The sequence below is a fragment of the Glycine soja genome, chromosome 2 (assembly GCF_004193775.1).
Source record: "Glycine soja cultivar W05 chromosome 2, ASM419377v2, whole genome shotgun sequence".
NCBI classification, from domain to species: domain Eukaryota; kingdom Viridiplantae; phylum Streptophyta; class Magnoliopsida; order Fabales; family Fabaceae; genus Glycine; species Glycine soja.
In genome coordinates, this window is record NC_041003.1 from 8605815 (window position 1) to 8622574 (window position 16760).

General features: G+C 33.5%; 1 protein-coding gene and 1 long non-coding RNA gene across 2 annotated transcripts; both read right to left on the minus strand.

Moving 5' to 3' along the window:
• Window positions 1-8000: 8000 nt before the first annotated feature.
• On the minus strand, window positions 8001-10363 carry LOC114385559. Its single transcript, XR_003660933.1, has 2 exons — window positions 9855-10363; window positions 8001-9724 (listed from the first exon to the last, which is right to left on the minus strand). It is a non-coding gene; the product is annotated as an uncharacterized LOC114385559 (long non-coding RNA).
• Window positions 10364-11950: 1587 nt separating this feature from the next.
• LOC114385570 (glucose-6-phosphate 1-dehydrogenase, chloroplastic-like) lies at window positions 11951-16385 on the minus strand. The gene is made up of 10 exons (XM_028345638.1): window positions 15848-16385; window positions 15234-15466; window positions 15066-15160; window positions 14866-14980; window positions 13984-14189; window positions 13753-13902; window positions 13547-13667; window positions 13227-13456; window positions 12903-13103; window positions 11951-12602 (listed from the first exon to the last, which is right to left on the minus strand). Exons 1-10 carry the CDS (start codon window positions 16047-16049, stop codon window positions 12347-12349), a joined length of 1809 nt encoding a protein of 602 aa, XP_028201439.1. The 5' UTR covers window positions 16050-16385; the 3' UTR covers window positions 11951-12346.
• Between the last annotated feature and the right edge of the window lie 375 nt (window positions 16386-16760).

Consider the following 16760-nt stretch of genomic DNA (forward strand, 5'->3'; position numbering starts at 1 on the left):
TATTTATAAATTAATTCAGGCATTTGGCGGTGATAGATATCCATGTATATCCATATATTTAATAATTTAAAATTTTTTTTCTACTAAATTTACAAAAGAGTATATGCATATCCACAAAGATGGCAATTCTTTAGAAGTGATCTTCTCAAGTATTTCTGAAAATGATATTATTGGAAATACCATAATGAGAAATGATATCTTTATAGAAATTGATAAACGTGTTTAGTTAGCATTTATTGATATTTTTAAGAGTATAAGAAACTAATTTGATAAAACGAAGTAGACGTCAGTTAATTAAGGAATGAAAAAGTAAGATATTCATCTATCATCATGAGAATTAATTAATAAACTGCAAGGAAAGATGGGTATTTAATCTTCTTAAAAAATAATAATTTTAAAATTATATTCTTTGAAAAAAATTATTTGCCTACCCAAAAAAAATCTAAAAATATATTATTTAAAAACCTATACTTTGTTTTATAACTAGCTTATTAATATGGATGAATTATTAACAAAAAATTCTTAATAATATTTTGAAAGTAGCATATTTAGATTTATAAAAATAGTTTATAGTCTTTTCATATTTTTTTTCATAAATCTTAATAAATAAATTTATCAAAAAATATTTATTATAATTTATTTTAGTAAGTTTTACGGTAAAATTTATGAATGGTTTTTTATTTGTTAGAAAATGGTTAATTAAATATTGTTGAGCTAATGGAAACAGCTTAAACTGTGAAAAACAGTGTTGTCGACCGAAAGAGAAAATTAATAGTATATAACGTATCCAAGAGTTTAATAATTAATTAATAGTATATAACGTATCCAAGTAATACGGAACACACGGAATCTTTTATGACAATGACTATCTTATAATGTTAAGTGCTCTTTCTAATAGAGTTGTTTAAGTTGTTTCTCAAGTTAAATAATTTGAGCTGTAAAAAAAATTAAATAATTTGAAAATTTTATTAGAGCAAACGGATTTTTGTATAGTTTTTAGACAAGCAACTATTATATGTTGTTTAAAAAGATACGAGTTAAAATAAGAATTATTGTGTGAATATAGAGATAAAATGAGACCCACTTAAAATAAATTAAGAACATAAATTAAGTTATGCTACCATTAAAGTAAAAATTATGAACCCAAATTTAGTTTTTTCATTGAAACTAGCTAGTAACCTATAATGAAATAATATATTCTAGTATAATAATCGTAATAGTATTATGAGAAAAGGGTGAAAAGCATCTCTATCATAGAATAAAAAAAAGGCATTAGATCATAATTAATTCCCAAGCAATGAGAGGAGTTAAAGTTCAACATAAGACCACATGTCGATTGAAGAATTAATGAGCCGACAACATATTCTCCGTAAGAATCAATTAATATTGGCATGAATGTATTGTATATGCATGTGTTAAACTATAAAGCCATTAAAACTTGTAAATAAATTGAAGGTGGACCTAGGGTCAGTTTCTTTTCCCGACCTTGTCTCATCTCCAACACAAGTAGTTATTTTCAATGTCGTAAGAAAATCAGTCATCAATGTCTATGCCATTAATAATTAAAAGTAAAATGTTACTATATATATATATATATATAAACTAAGTATAATCTTATGATCACTTGGTAAAATGTCAAATATTGTTAATAAAAAATTAAGGCGACAAATATTTTTTAGTTTTTTAGTTTTCTTAGTTTAATTGCACTCTAGCTGAGTAAAATATATATATATATATATATATATATATATATATATATATATATATATGTGTGCACTTTATATCTACGTAAAATACAAATATGACTACATATTGTGATGAAGCAATTGTAGAAGGTTTTGCTAGCTAGCTGCACAAACACACTCGCAGTGTTTTAACTAGTTTTAACCTTTGATCATCTGTTTTGTGTTTTCTGAGATACATGGTTTATGGTTATGCAATAAGGAGAACTTGAAAGCAAAAGTGTCGTGTAGTTGGAACTCATTGTGGACCATATCATGCCTCTTTTGAGTGGTACCATGGTAGATGCATATGCTAAATATTAAAGTCTGCATTATAAGAGTGTCAACAAAACGAAATGAGGGTGGACACTGCTTCTCCTACACTTGTCCCATCTCTATCGCATAGATTCATTTCCTATCCACAGGACAAGTACATGATATATATTTAAGATTGTTTAATAAATATAAATAAAATTTTAAAAATTATGAAAATAAATATAAATGGATGTAACTTTGTTTAATAATTTAAAATACTTGAAAAATTAACAACTAAAGTTCAACTATATTCTCCAATTAACGATGAATTTATAGTAAAGAAATTTATTGACAAATTGTATCAAGTAGCTAGAGGCATATATTAAGAAGCTCATTGTAAAATAATAAAATATAAGTCCTATAAGAATGGAAAATCATAATGTATGTAAAAGGTTAAAAAAATGAAGTTAAATATAGGTCATGAATATGTGTGGGATGAGATGTGTATAATGATTTTTACCACATTCATGTTTACTAAACTGGGTACAAGCTAGTCCTCTATATTTTACTTAGAGTAATCTCTGAAGATCTTTGTGGACACATATTTTGTCATTCTTATATATGGTGATATTTTTGTTGGGACATGCGAGAAACAGTGAGCACAATTTTGTAAGTATATAAGTTTGGTTTTATATAACATCACTCGTAAAGCATTGCTGTTAGGGTAAGAACCCACAGCTAGCTTTGAGGGCAACGACCTCCAGAATGAAAAGAAGGAAGGGAAACACAAATGTAAGGAAAGGGAATTCTTATTTTCTGATGCCTACTTGATTATTTACATAGCCTTATATAGAAATTTCTATAACAGATTTTGTACAATTCTATCCTAGGAATATTCTAGTAACGAAATTCATTTTGCAAAATTGCCCATGAGGGAGCAAAATGCCACAAGCAGGATTTGGTGCAGATCTTCCTATTTTCCCTCTTCTGAAACTGCCCTCAAACGTAGTCTTCAAGGTATGTGGGCTTTACTACCTTTCTTTGGTCCCTTATCCTCTCTGCACCATTGATGTAGTTGCTTCCTGTATTTTTGTCATTCTAAGCTTGTTCATAACAACCCCTTTGTTTGCTATGCTATCACGCTTCCCTATCACTCTCTGCCCCATCAAAAACACCTTGTCCTCAAGGTGTTGGGTTTTCAGACTAAGGCCTCCTAAAACAATACTGGGTCCCAAGGTTTATGTCGATGAAGTGTACTAGGTGTTTCAATGGGTAGTGATTCAAGAGGAGCTTCAGGAAATCCAGCAATATGGAAGTGCAAAACACCCTTGTTGTTCAAACAAAAGTGGCGGAACTGGTGTTGGGGAAGAAGATCCGAAGTGATGGCGTTCTCGCCCGGCAATTCCACGAAGTGTCCGTGATGGAAGAACATCACGTGTAATGGGGTTTGGGCCAGTTCTGGGTCGGGTGTGGGGTTTGGGTTCAAATCAGGTGTGGGGTTTGGGTCCGGGTCAGGTGTGAGTTTTGGGTCAGGTCCTTCGGATATGGGTGTGGCTAGTTTCGGGTCAAGTTGCACTGTATTAGAATCCAAATGGGTCTGCGGGTTCTTCATCTTCTGCGATTAAGAGATGAACCCTAGAGGCACAACGATGGCCTCTATGGAACTTCTCATCGCATGTGAAGCACAGCTCGTGCTCATGGCGCGAGGCTAACTCCTTCGAGGTGAGACGCCTAACAGTCAAAGCTTGTGGCGGTCGCAATGGAGAAGGCAGCAAAGGGGGCAAGGGCACAATGAGAGCACCAATTGTTAGGGTAAGAACCCAGAGCTGGCTTCGAGGGCAGTGACATCTAAAATGAAGAGAAGGAAGGGAAACACAAAGGTAAGGAAAGGGAATTCTTATTTTCTGATGCCTGCTTGATTATTTACATAGCCTTATATAGAAATTCCTATAACAGATTTTGTACAATTCTATCCTAGGAATATTCTAGTAACGAAATTCGTTTTGCAAAATTTCCCATGAGGGAGCAAAATGCCACAAGCATGATTTGGTGCAGATCTTCCTATTTTTCCTTTTTCGAAATTGCCCTCAAACGTAGTCTTCAAGGTATGTAGGCTTTACTACCTTCCTTTGGTCCTTTCTCCTCTCTGCATCATTGATGTTGGTGCTTCCTGTATTTTTGTCATTCTAAGCTTGTTCGTAACAACCCCTTTGTCAGCTATGCTATCACGCTTCCCTATCACTCCTTGTCCCATCAAAAACACCTTGTCCTCAAGGTGTTGGGTTTTCAGACTAAGGCCTCCAAAAACAATATCGGGGTCCCAAGGTTTATGCCGACGAAGTGTACTAGGTGTGTCAATGGGTAGTGAGGCAGGAGGAGCTTTAGGAAATCAAACAATATGGAAGCGCGAAACACCCTTGTTATTCCGATAGAGGTGGCGAAACTAGTGTTGGAGAAGAAGACCCCAAGTGGTAGCGTTCTCGCCAGGCAATTCCACGAAGCGTCCGTGATGAAAGAACATCACACGTAATGGGGTTTGGGCCGGTTCTGGGTCGGGTGTGGTGTTTGGGTTCGGATCGGGTGTGGGTTTTGGGTCAGGTTCTTTGGATACGGGTGTGGCTAGCTTTGGGTCAAGTTGCTTTGTATTAGAACCCAATGGGTTTGCGGGTTCTTCATCTTCTGCGATTAAGAGATGAACCCTAGAGGCACAATGATGGCCTCTATGGAACTTCTCATCGCATGTGAAGCACAGCCCGTGCTCATGGCGCGAGGCTAACTCCACCGGGGTGAGCCGCCTGTCGGTCGGAGCCTGTGGTGGTCGCGGCGGAGAAGGCAGCAAAGGAGGCAAGGGCACAACGAGAGCACCAATTGTTAGGGTAAGAACCCAGAGCTGGCTTTAAGGGTAGCGACCTCCAGAATGAAGAGAAGGAAGGGAAACACAAAGGTAAGGAAAGAGAATTCTTATTTTCTGATGCCTGCTTGATTATTTACATAGCCATACGAGGGGGAACCAAAGGGGTTGGCGGTGGAGCTACCAGCGATGGGGTTCGCGGCCGCGGTGGAGGCAGGTGAAAGTCCGATAGCTTCTGCTCCTGGATCTTCGCAAGGCCGGCGACCTGGTCCACAGTCATAGGCTGATGGGGCTGGACTGCGCGGCGAATCTTCGGCGTCAAACCCGAGATGAAGCAAGGCAACAAGAAGGGGACCGGCAAGCCGATAATTCTATTAGCCAAGTCTTCGAACTCTTTCAGGTATGTTAGCACTGAACCCGTTTGAGTGAGTTTGAACAGGGCATCGGCAGGGTCCTCATACGGTGATGGGGCAAACCAGATTTGTGCAAGAACAGAGGTGGAGTGGTACGGGACTGGTGTGGGGTTGGGCGTGGTGGAGGAATGCACAAGAGCAAGGCGATTGAGATGCTTGTCCATATTGAGGGTCATAGAGTGCATGGTATTGTCAAGACGAGCAAGGGCCTCGTCGAGGTTGCGGAAGGCCATGAGGATCAATGAGAGCACCAATTATTAGGGTAAGAACCCAAAGCTGGCTTTAAGGGTAGCGACCTCCAGAATGAAGAGAAGGAAGGGAAACACAAAGGTAAGGAAAGTGAATTCTTATTTTCTGATGCCTGCTTGATTATTTACATAGCCTTATATAGAAATTTCTATAACAGATTTTGTACAATTCTATCCTAGGAATATTCTAGTAACGGAATTCGTTTTTCAAAATTGCCCATGAGGGAGAAAAATGCCACAAGCAAGATTTGGTGCAGATCTTCCTATTTTCCCTCTTCCGAAACTGCCCTCAAACGTAGTCTTCAAGGTATGTGGGCTTTACTACCTTCCTTTGGTCCCTTCTCCTCTCTGCACCATTGATGTTGGTGCTTCGTGTATTTCTGTCATTCTAAGCTTGTTCGTAACAACCCCTTTGTGTGTTATGCAATCACGCTTCCCTATCAATTGCCAACTAAAAACTAATTAGGAGAACAATAAGTGTCCTGATATAAAAATCGACAACCAATAAATACCCAATAATCTATTAAAAAATACTGGATACTATCCCACATGCATAAAATAATAATTATTGTCAATTCAATTCTTCAGGATTGAATTATAATAACAAGAAGAAGATCTATCCCTCTCCATTAGAAATGTATAAATAAATAAATTACTGTAAAGAGCATAAGGGATGGGTCGATCCTCATGGGGCTGCAAAATCCTGGCTTTGTGTCGTAAAGTGGTCTTTTTTTTATTGATTCAGTCCCCATATAAGATTGTGTACTAATGTAGAATCACTGAAACAAAAGAATCTCTCTTCTTTTCATCCAAATGTAACATGATCACATGGATGGTTCCCTTTCCTTTCGTTCCCTTCATCGCTTTCAATCTCTTATGAAATCCTTGATTAGAGTTTAATTTGTGTTTTTATTAGAATTAAAATTGCACCAAAAGAAAATTATAGTAGGAAAATATAGCAATAAGTCAGGAAGGTTTAATTGATTGATTATTTGACACATACTCTCATTTATTAAAATTCGTTCAAAATTATAAAATCAAGAAAAATTAGTTAAATATGATGTGAAATTCACAATGTTTTAAAAAAAATTAATAAATTTTAATAACAAAAAATACAGTAGATATTAAAAAAAGTGTGTTAAAGATCAAATGTGTACTTAGCATTTATTGTTAATCTTTGACTCAGTTATATACTTTTATTTCCTGTGCTCTCACAAGAGTTTAATCTTCCTTCTTTTGTTTTAAATTTTAAGAGCAAATAGTTTATACATATATAGATAGTATAAATTATTTTTACACTATTATTTGATAATAAATATTAATTGTTATGTATAGTAAGCTTAGCGTGACAATTTTTCTATGCGTGCATAGAAAATTGTTTGATTATAGATAATTTTTTCATATTATTAAATTGATGCAAAAATTTATGTTGTAATATTATTTCTCGACACTGTCTTCCTCAACGCATCACATAAGTCATAAGGTAATGCGTTGTCAAGTGTATTCGAAATAAGTCTTGACATACTATTTTAGTTAATTATTAAATTTTTCTTTCATCAGCTAAAAAAATATTTTAAAACATTTACTTTTAACTTTTTTATATTTAATTACATTTTTATTCTTAAATTTTTTTATTAATTTTTCATTTCACTATTTTTTATAAGATAAGGTTTAACTTTCTTCTTCTTCTTCCGCTTATAAGATAGAATTTTTATTGGTTTCACCCTTCTATTACATAAACTATTGATAATGGTAGATAATAAAATTATCTTATTCTTATTATTCTTTTTTTGGATATTTTTATATATTACACTGTTTATTTTAATTATTATACTATTTATAATATTCATTTTATTATTCAACATTATATTTCAAGGTATTGATATTTATAGATGATACGTTTATTTTATTATTTTTATATGACATTGTGTATTTTAACCATTATGCTATTTATATTATTTATTCTATTATTTCTAGTTCAAGATATTTAAACTACTACACTGATAAACCTAAAAGAAGCATGACATCTACTTAAGTGTATGTTGTTTTTACTTTATTTTAAACATATTTTTAAAGATATTTTAAGATATAATACAAGACTAACAATAGAATACACATGCAGTATAAAATATATACAATAATTGAAACTAAAAATATAATTAAAATAAATTATCTATAAATATAAAATTATAAGACTTTAAAATTAATTAAAAATTAAAAAATATAAATATATTTATTTTTATCATTTTACATTTATAATTTATTTTAATAAATAATTTTATCAAATATTTATAATTTAATAAATTAACTTATCAACTTTTAATTACCAATTACTTTATGTTAAAAAAGAAACAGAAAACTACCCATTGCTGGTTAGATTTTTAGATTCTAACGAAATTTTCAAAGTATATATAATTTAAGTTTATTAATGCTATACTTTTTTGTATTAAGTTTATACAAATGAATATAATAAAATATATCAAATAAGTAAAAAAAAATATCACATCAACTATATAAAAAAAATATCACATCAAGTTGAACAAGGCTAAAGTTGTGTCGTATAACTAGAAAATTGACAGAATTTTGCTCTATTTACTAGTTACTAGTCCAAGTGAAATTCACTGCAAAAAATAAAAATGTAACAATATTGTGGCAGACAGAGAGTACTGAGATGTACGGTAACTAAGTGTATTGCCACACTCATCCAAACATAGCAGTGTCACACGAGCTCTGCACCATTCACACGTATCTGTCATTGCCAAAGATATTTATTTACTTCCACTCTGTAATCAATCGATCCGCTCCTATTTGCATTAAACCACACTTTCATTTCATTTGGTATTTTGGTTAGAGAGAAATTGGTCAGTATATAAGCCTATATTTAAATCAACTTATATTTTGTAACATATATGTATGGATATACTTTCAAAACATGTAGAATCACCGTTAAAACTATAAACAATATACTTACACGCTCATATTAATCAGTACTATTCATTATTTCTCAAAATCACTTCTCACATATCAATTTGATCAAGTATTTTGTGTGTGTGTGTGTACACTTTGGGTATGTTTAACCAGTTATTTTAGTTAATTTGTAGTGTTTTTTACTAAGTGATAACCCTGTTTGACTTGATTATGGAATGGTAAAACTCTTTACCTTAAAAGGGAGATATAGAGAGAATATCAAATGTTAATTGGGTAGAAATTTTACACAAATTATCACTCTTTTTAAATAAATCTTTCATGAAACGGAAATATTTTTCTAGTTAATCCATACAGGTAATTATATTTAAAAAAAAAACATTTCTGATGTTAATTCAAAAAAAATTACTTTATTTTTTAGATTTAACATAGCGACAAATAATTTTATTAAATACATATATTTTAATATTCTAATTTATCGGTGACGGTGAGTTTTGTAAATACTATGACCCGAATTCAGTGCGTCCCAAGTAGGAAAACGATTACGAGGAAACATATTGCAAATGTTCATAACTTCATATCATATCATATCATATCACTGTGCTACCAATGTGGTTTAGCTAGCCATTATTAAGCACCAATCTTTTTCTTCTGAATATAGAAACTAACCAAATCTTATAGAGACAATTTTGCAGAGAAAAAAAGAGAGAGAGAGAGAGCGAAACTATATATAGTTTTTTTTTTAAACCCTTCTGATAGAGAAGTATAGAGATGCAAAAGAAAAATATTGAGTGTCTCCAATTTAAGTTGCTTGCTCAGTTCTGGCATTCTGTAATGAATCTGAGTTAGGCTTGACTTGGGGTTGAAAAACTTTGCAACTGCTTCATACTGATTCTCTTCCTCAAAAGGCTTTGACACATGTCGTACTGGTACCTGATTCAAATACTCTGTTTCAACATGTTCCTAAGATATGAAGCTTCCATATAAATTGCAAAAAAAATTCATATTAACACAGCAGCTATCATGTTAATACTTTTAATTGGTTAGTTTCTAGATTATCTGCAAATAATACAGCAAAAAAATTCAAATATACCCGTCCATTTCTGACATTTGAATATCCATGAAGCAAACATAAAAAATTGTGAGGCAATGGAAGCATTTCTAGTGCAGCTTTGCCATGAAGGGTTGCTTATTAGTTATAACAACAGAAGTTACGTAACATGAGCAAGAATTGTCAACGGTGAACCATGTTAGAAGATTTGAAATGGCACGTTAATTACTCCATGGCCAATATATTGTGCAAGATGCCATCTGCAACCAAATTTTGAAAAGAAGATTTGAAATATCTGATAGGTGTATGTATCTTTAATTCACATTATATATAGAAAATAGTAATTTCTGAAAAAAAAAATCTATATTATAATTTTCTCTGTAAATTAACCTGAACATGTTCTCTATGATGAACCTTGGGATGTAGGGATATGTGTCAAAGCCTTTTGAGGAAGAGAATCAGTATGAAACAGTAGCAAAGTTTTTCAACCCCAAGCCTACCTCAGACTCATTACAGAATGCTAGAACTGAGCAATCAACTTAACTGGAAAAACTCATAAAAAGAAACAGCCTTATTGATGCTATCAGTTCATATTAGTTAAAATGAAAAATGTAGTGAATAACAAAAAAAGATTCAAAACAGATTTTTCCCCACAAAATATTACGAGGTCAGAAGAAGTAGCTGCCATGATTGATGCATAACTGAAATTCTTAAAGCATTCCCATTTTTCACATCATTATGATGTTGAACTACAATGGTGATGCTCTAAGAATGTTCAGTTAGGTATCAAGAAAGGAAGGTAGTGGAAACTCTTTTCTTATAAGGTGTGTCGAGGAAGGAAGGAAGGAAGGAATGAAGGAAGAAGTCAAGAATGGTGGGAATGAATGAACCTGAGGTGCTTGGATGAGTCTATTTATCAATGCATTAGTAGTGTGTGTTGTGTGGTGTGTCCAATTAGTCAATTACCACCAAATTAAATCTCACCCTTCAAAGAGAACCTTCCGGATCAAGTAGTAATTTCCAACGTTCTTCTTCTCATACATAGTACTTGTGCATGGTCATTCAGAGCAAAATGATAAGGTGCACTGCATTTAGGCGGAAAAACTGTGTTGTGTGATACCAATTAATCAATTAATTAACAATGATGCATCATCAAGCAAGGTCATTTCATGTAATATATCTGAACTTGAGTTTGGATATGAGAGGGCCATTTAATTACCTTGTGGTTAATTGTGAAGAAATGACAATATCATGGTAGCTGTTATCACTTTGCATTGGTCTTAATTTGTAGATACTTTTGTGATTTTGTAATGTTTAAGTGTTGTGTTCTTTTCTTATGTTGGGTCAATTTATAGAATAATAAATTGGCCACCAGCTTGCTTCCCTACTTAATAGTACTCATCTTATTGAAGTGAATGATGAATCACATGGGGTGGATCATACTAATGAAATGTTTTTTAAACATTTAACTGGTAAAGGGACCACTTCTTATGCAACTGTAATCTTCTCACTAAAATTAAGGTTTCTTCTAAATTTATACATCTAATTCAAGTGTTACTTTTCTTTCTAAATCATTCAATTTCATTTTGATAATTCTTTCTTTATTATGACATATATTACTCCATGATACGGTGGAACAGCCTGTTTGTTGAGCATCGCTTTCACGGTGGAAGGGAAAAATTGATTCCCACGCACATTTCTAATGCTAATTTTTTAGTTTTTAATCTCAGTTACAATCTAACAAACACTTAATCTTGAAGAGAAATCAAGGGACTAGACACAAATGATTAATGTGTTGAAATTAAGGTTAAATTGTTCAGATATTATTTGAGTTTGATCACTAATGAAAATAGTTTTTATCAGGTTTTATTTATATTTCGACCTAACTCTGAATTAGTCAAGATCTCTTTTTCATGATGAATCGAAAGGTTAAGACAAAAAAATCTTGAAAAGTAATTTTAGTTTATTATTAAATCATTAATATCATTCCTTGGTGGAGATGGATTTTACATTGTACCTTTCTAAATTATTTATCTCTTTAAGCAAAAGTCATACTTTAACATAACTCATGATCATGGTAATCCAAAAAAATAAAAGAATTATTTCTCTCTTTTTGCCCTTCTCTGCACCCTTCATTAAAACTCCTATCTTCTCTTCTTCAAACCAAACTTTCTTTCCCAGATTAAAAAAAAAAAAAGCACTGTTAGGCAAATTGGTCTATATAGACCTACATTTAAATGACCTTATATTTATAATGTTTTGATAGACTTTCGGAACATAATCCGTTAAAATTGTAGACATGGTTTAAAATATGTGCTAGCGTGTTTAGTAATTTTATGGCAATATTAACTTTACGACATTTATATTGTCCAGGTACAAAAACAATATTTTGTAACTTCTACGATAAAGGAAATTTCAGTTGAATATGAACTGTTAAAAAATATCCTCGTTGTTTAATAGTGGTAATACCATCAAATTAACGAGAATGACTTGAATGGGTTGAGATTCATACCAACTTGCTAACTTTCTTCGTTTTCTCTTTAATTGTGTTTCACAAAATGCAATGAGTACATAAATTCAAAATCAAAATACATCACCTAACTAGATTGACTGCCAACTAAATGAAATATTTGCTCCTGTCCAAACTGTCCCAAATCCCACATCCCAAGTAGCAACAAAAACTCAAAAAAATATCAATGATGTAAGAGCTTTATTACTCTACTTTGAAACTTGATGCTTTAATTGCTTTACATGATTTTCATGTGTGCCTGGTAGTCTTCCACCAGAGAAGTAACCATCTGCTGATAATATGATGAGAAAAGAAACTGCAAGCCAAGAAGAAACCACAAAATAGCATGCATCATAGCTAACATCAGTGAGGATTATTGGTCTACGTCTGTCCCAAGGTCACCCCACCGCACATTGTGTCTGGCTGCAAGATAGTGAGCACCAACAGGACCCCTACTACCATAAGGATAGTACTCTGGAATTATCTTCTTCTCTTCAAGCTCCTTCAGTACAGGTGTAAAGAGTGACCAAGCAGCATCCAGTTCATCGCTACGTATAAAGAGTCTTCTTTCTCCTTCAATGGCATCCAGAAGTAGCCTCTCATAAGCATCTGGAATCTCCTTTGAATATCTGAAATGAAAATTAAAATGTTAGCTAAAGTTAAAGTGATCACAAAAATGTCATCTATAAATGACATTTTATTATCTGCCTGCCAAAATGCCCGATTTCATTTGTGTAGCACGAAATAACCTGCATTTATGGAGTCATTGGAGTGGCAAAAAACATGCCCCAAAGATTAGATGGACATTGGATCAATGTTAACATATTTTGCCACCAGTTTAAGGTGAGAATAAGGTGAATGTCAGTTAATAATCTAACAAGTGTATTTCAGGGGTCCCATAAAGTTAATTTAGAGTAAAAGGAAAATACCTTGCTGCGTAGTGAAGATTCAGATTACTGCGGTCCAACTTCATTCCCAGACCTGGAACTTTGTTGTTTATCTTCAAATATATAGCCTCGTCAGGCTGAACTCTTATAACAAGTTCATTTGTAGCCCGATCAAGATCAGTACCAAAATTCCGATTGTACAGATTACCTGGTACATGCCTGAACTGTACCCGTATCTCAGCTCTGAACCCAAAACAACATAGCAGTGAAATATATTAAAAAGGGGGTGTGGAGACCTAGAAGTATAAAAAGAAGGTGGCATTAAACTAACATGGTAAAAAAGTAAAATTTATTTCCTCCACTTACCTTTTGTTGTGTAATGCTTTCCCAGCCTTCATTAGGAAAGGTACCCCATCCCATCTTGCATTATCTATGAAGAGGGCAGCTGCAGCAAATGTTGGAGTTAAGCTGCCGCTTGGTACAGTTTTGTCATCAACGTATGCTGGATATGTTACGCCTCCTCTTGTGTGGCTCTTATACTGACCTATAACCATATCATCAAGTCGCAGGGGTCTCATTGAACGAAGAACCTTGACCTGACATCCATTAGGTAATTGAAATTCTGGTGGAAAAAAAAACTACGACTATTTAGAAAATTGAGTTAAAGTTATATAATCATGTGAGACCTTTTCATTTCTAATATCCTCGGCATCCAAACTAACAGGGGTTTCCATTGCAAAGAGTGCTAGTATTTGAAGTAAATGATTCTGCATAATGTCTCTTATGATACCATAATGGTCAAAGTACCTACACATGGTACAGATATGAAAATGTATAAGAATCCCCATTATAAGAACAGAAAGTGTGAAAGCTGTTAAGGAATAAAGGTTACCCGCCACGCCCTTCAGTGCCAAAATCTTCTGAGAATATCAACTGTACATTTCTTATATATTGCCTTGACCATAATGGTTCAAAGATGAGATTTGAGAATCGGAGAACAGAAAGATTTTCCACAAGCTCTTTCCCAAGATAGTGGTCAATCCTGTATAATATTTCCCATTTTATAAAATGTACTTTACAATCTTAAAGTTGAATTGAAGATTATCAGTTTTAGTTAGAAAACCTGAAAATTTGATCCTCTGTCAGATACTGCTTGAGTGATCTAGTTAATGCAGCTGAAGAATCTGAATCACGACCAAAAGGCTTTTCAACAATGACCCTGGTCCAACCATTGCCAGAAGAAGCTGACAAGCTTGCACATTTAACAGCATCTATGAATATATTAGGAGGAATTGAAAGATAAAACAGGCGATTAGAAGTTCTCCCACCCTACAAAAACAATTTTCATATTCAAAAGTATGGTTAAAGTCTGATTGTAAAAATGCTCAGATTAGCTTCAACTAGGCAGACAAAAAAAAAATAGAAAATACAAAAATAAGGTACTTTCACTGTTCATATATAGACTTGGTGCAAATTAAAATAGCTTGCAAAAAAAAAAAAACATAAAAAAGTGCAGAGGGGGAGAAGAAAAGAAAGAATACAAGTGTGTCTAAGGAAACACAATAACCAAACATTTAAACTTATTCATTCCAATTGCAACATGAACAAAATGTTTTTTCTTAATAATGTCATCTAGCATTGTTATATTCAAAGAGTTGGAGTGTCAATGGAATTATGGCCAATTGGTCATACAGCCAAAAGTAAAACGCCATAAGATGCAGCAGATATCAACTATAGAGATAACCAATATATAATAGCTAATTTGTTCAAAGTCTTTCTTGTTTTCTTTATTCTCCACCCTCTTTTTCTTCATCTTTTTCATTTGCTTCTTGACAAGTGATTTTGCTTTCAAGTGAGAAATTGTATTTTGTTCCCATTAATAAAATACTACTGCTTCAAAAAACTTCATTTAAAACAGTGCTTGCTTCTTAGTTCTTACAGGAGGAATATGAACCACATTAAGTTAGTGACTACCGTCATTTCAGATTATTCCTTTTTCAACTACCTCATGTTCCTTCAGCTTCTTGTCTAGCGCTGCAAAGTTTTCCTGAGAATCATATTGACCAGAATGATAGAAACATCTTTTTAGAAATTGGTCCATCTTCTCATTGCAGTTTTCTCTGAAATTCCATAACACGAGTTTCCAAACATTAAAGATGTCCCCTAACTCTAAAAGCATAGTAAAAAGGGAGATATAATGATTACCTCTTATCAATTCTACAAGTGAGGGTCTTGCTAACCATATTTCTCAGTTCTGCATCAGTCATCTTACTTCGTGCATAACCATAGATGGTGAAGTGCTGCCATAAACCAAAGCCTTAGTTCAATCCAAACCACACAAATAAAAAAGAAAATTTTCCATCCAAATCCAACCTTAGGGAGACAATCCTCGTAGTAAAGCGCAAAGAGAGCCGGGAATATCTTCTTCTTAGCAAGGTCTCCAGAGGCTCCAACAACAGTAATACTAACACTGGACTCATTTTCATCCTTTTCAAAACCGTCTTCAGCCCGAGACTCCTCTGGGGACTTAACAGACAATAAGTCAGGCTTCAACTGCTTGTGAGAAGTGCCGTTTTCAACAGGGGTCACAGCAGCTGCTACTGTACCTACATTTACGAGCCGTATACATACTATCACTAAGGATTTCCCAAACCATATATTATAAGAATAAATAATATATGCACTACCAGTGTAAATATACCAACTTAGAGACTAAACTGATGGTTTATTCAGTAAGTTTGTTAATTTTTATAATAAACAGTTAAAAGTCATACTAATGATGATTTTTGATTGGTTGACAGGATAAAATTTGAAGCGGACATATATGCCTGATAAACTCATATTACGACATAAACACACATTTCCAATTCTCCCATCTCTCCCTAACACATCCCAAATCCGTATTTGAAAGTGCCCATGAGAAAAGATTAAAAATTTAAGAGAAACTCAGAAAAGGGTATAAGAAAAGTCAAAGAAGAAGAGCGAACCTTCCTGCTGCTGGGTGAGAACGGGAATCTGATAAGTTTGGGGTTGAGATTTGAGAGAAACCTTGGAGGGGAGAAAGCGCTGTGAGAAGGTGAGGCGTTGAAGGTAAGCGAGGTTAGACGACAGAGGAGAGGGTTGCAACGACGACGAGGAAGAGGAAGTAGCGAGTGAACGACAATGAGTCGAATAAAGCGCAGTGGCCATGAGGGATGAATAATTGGGAAGGGAAGAGAGGAGAAAAAGGGTTAATAAGAGAAAGGGTGTGAGTTCGGAGAGAACGAGAGAAAGTCCCTTGAGATCTCCGAAGGGATGCTTGTCCTTTCCCTTCACTCTATTAGGTTTCTTTTTCTTTTTTTCTATACTCTTCTTAGGTATGCAAATTTTGCATCCAATAGGTTTAGCTTAATTCATAGCACGCCCAATTTGTAAAACCAAACTTGAATTCGATTTTTGTTGAATACATTTTTGGAAAGGAGGCTAAATAAAAAAATTATTCATATAATCAACCCAAATGATTCAAACTTCTGAGAATATCTCATTATTTCATAGGATATCAAAGACTCTAATTTACACGGTTTAACAAAAAAAATTGTGTTTTGTCTTTGCTTTATGTCCCGTCGCAGTGCACCTAACCAAATTTTGAATTTTTCTCAATTTAATAACAATTTCCAAATTTTTTTTCCAAACTCGTACAGTCGTACTGCATGTCTGCGTCTGCATCATGAAAAGTGCCTCACTTGCGTCATCATATTAATAGTCAGCAATAAACATATTAAAGTCAATGAAAAATAAGGTTAAGCAAAATTAAAAAGAAAAATTATATATGAATAATACAAAATATTTTTATATTATTATTATTATCATTTAATTATAAAAGAAAAATGTAGAATTCACGAATAAGTTTCATATCAAAAT

Bases quoted from the DNA above. Each gene is read 5' to 3' on its own strand.
- LOC114385570 (XM_028345638.1), bottom strand. From the start codon at position 16,049: ATGGCCACTGCGCTTTATTCGACTCATTGTCGTTCACTCGCTACTTCC. The intron at 14,190-14,865 runs GTAGTTGAAAAA...TTGTTTTTGTAG, and splicing joins AGAAGCTGAAGGAACATGAG to GGTGGGAGAACTTCTAATCG. The intron at 13,104-13,226 runs GTAAGTGGAGGA...TTTTGGGTTCAG, and splicing joins AAAGCATTACACAACAAAAG to AGCTGAGATACGGGTACAGT.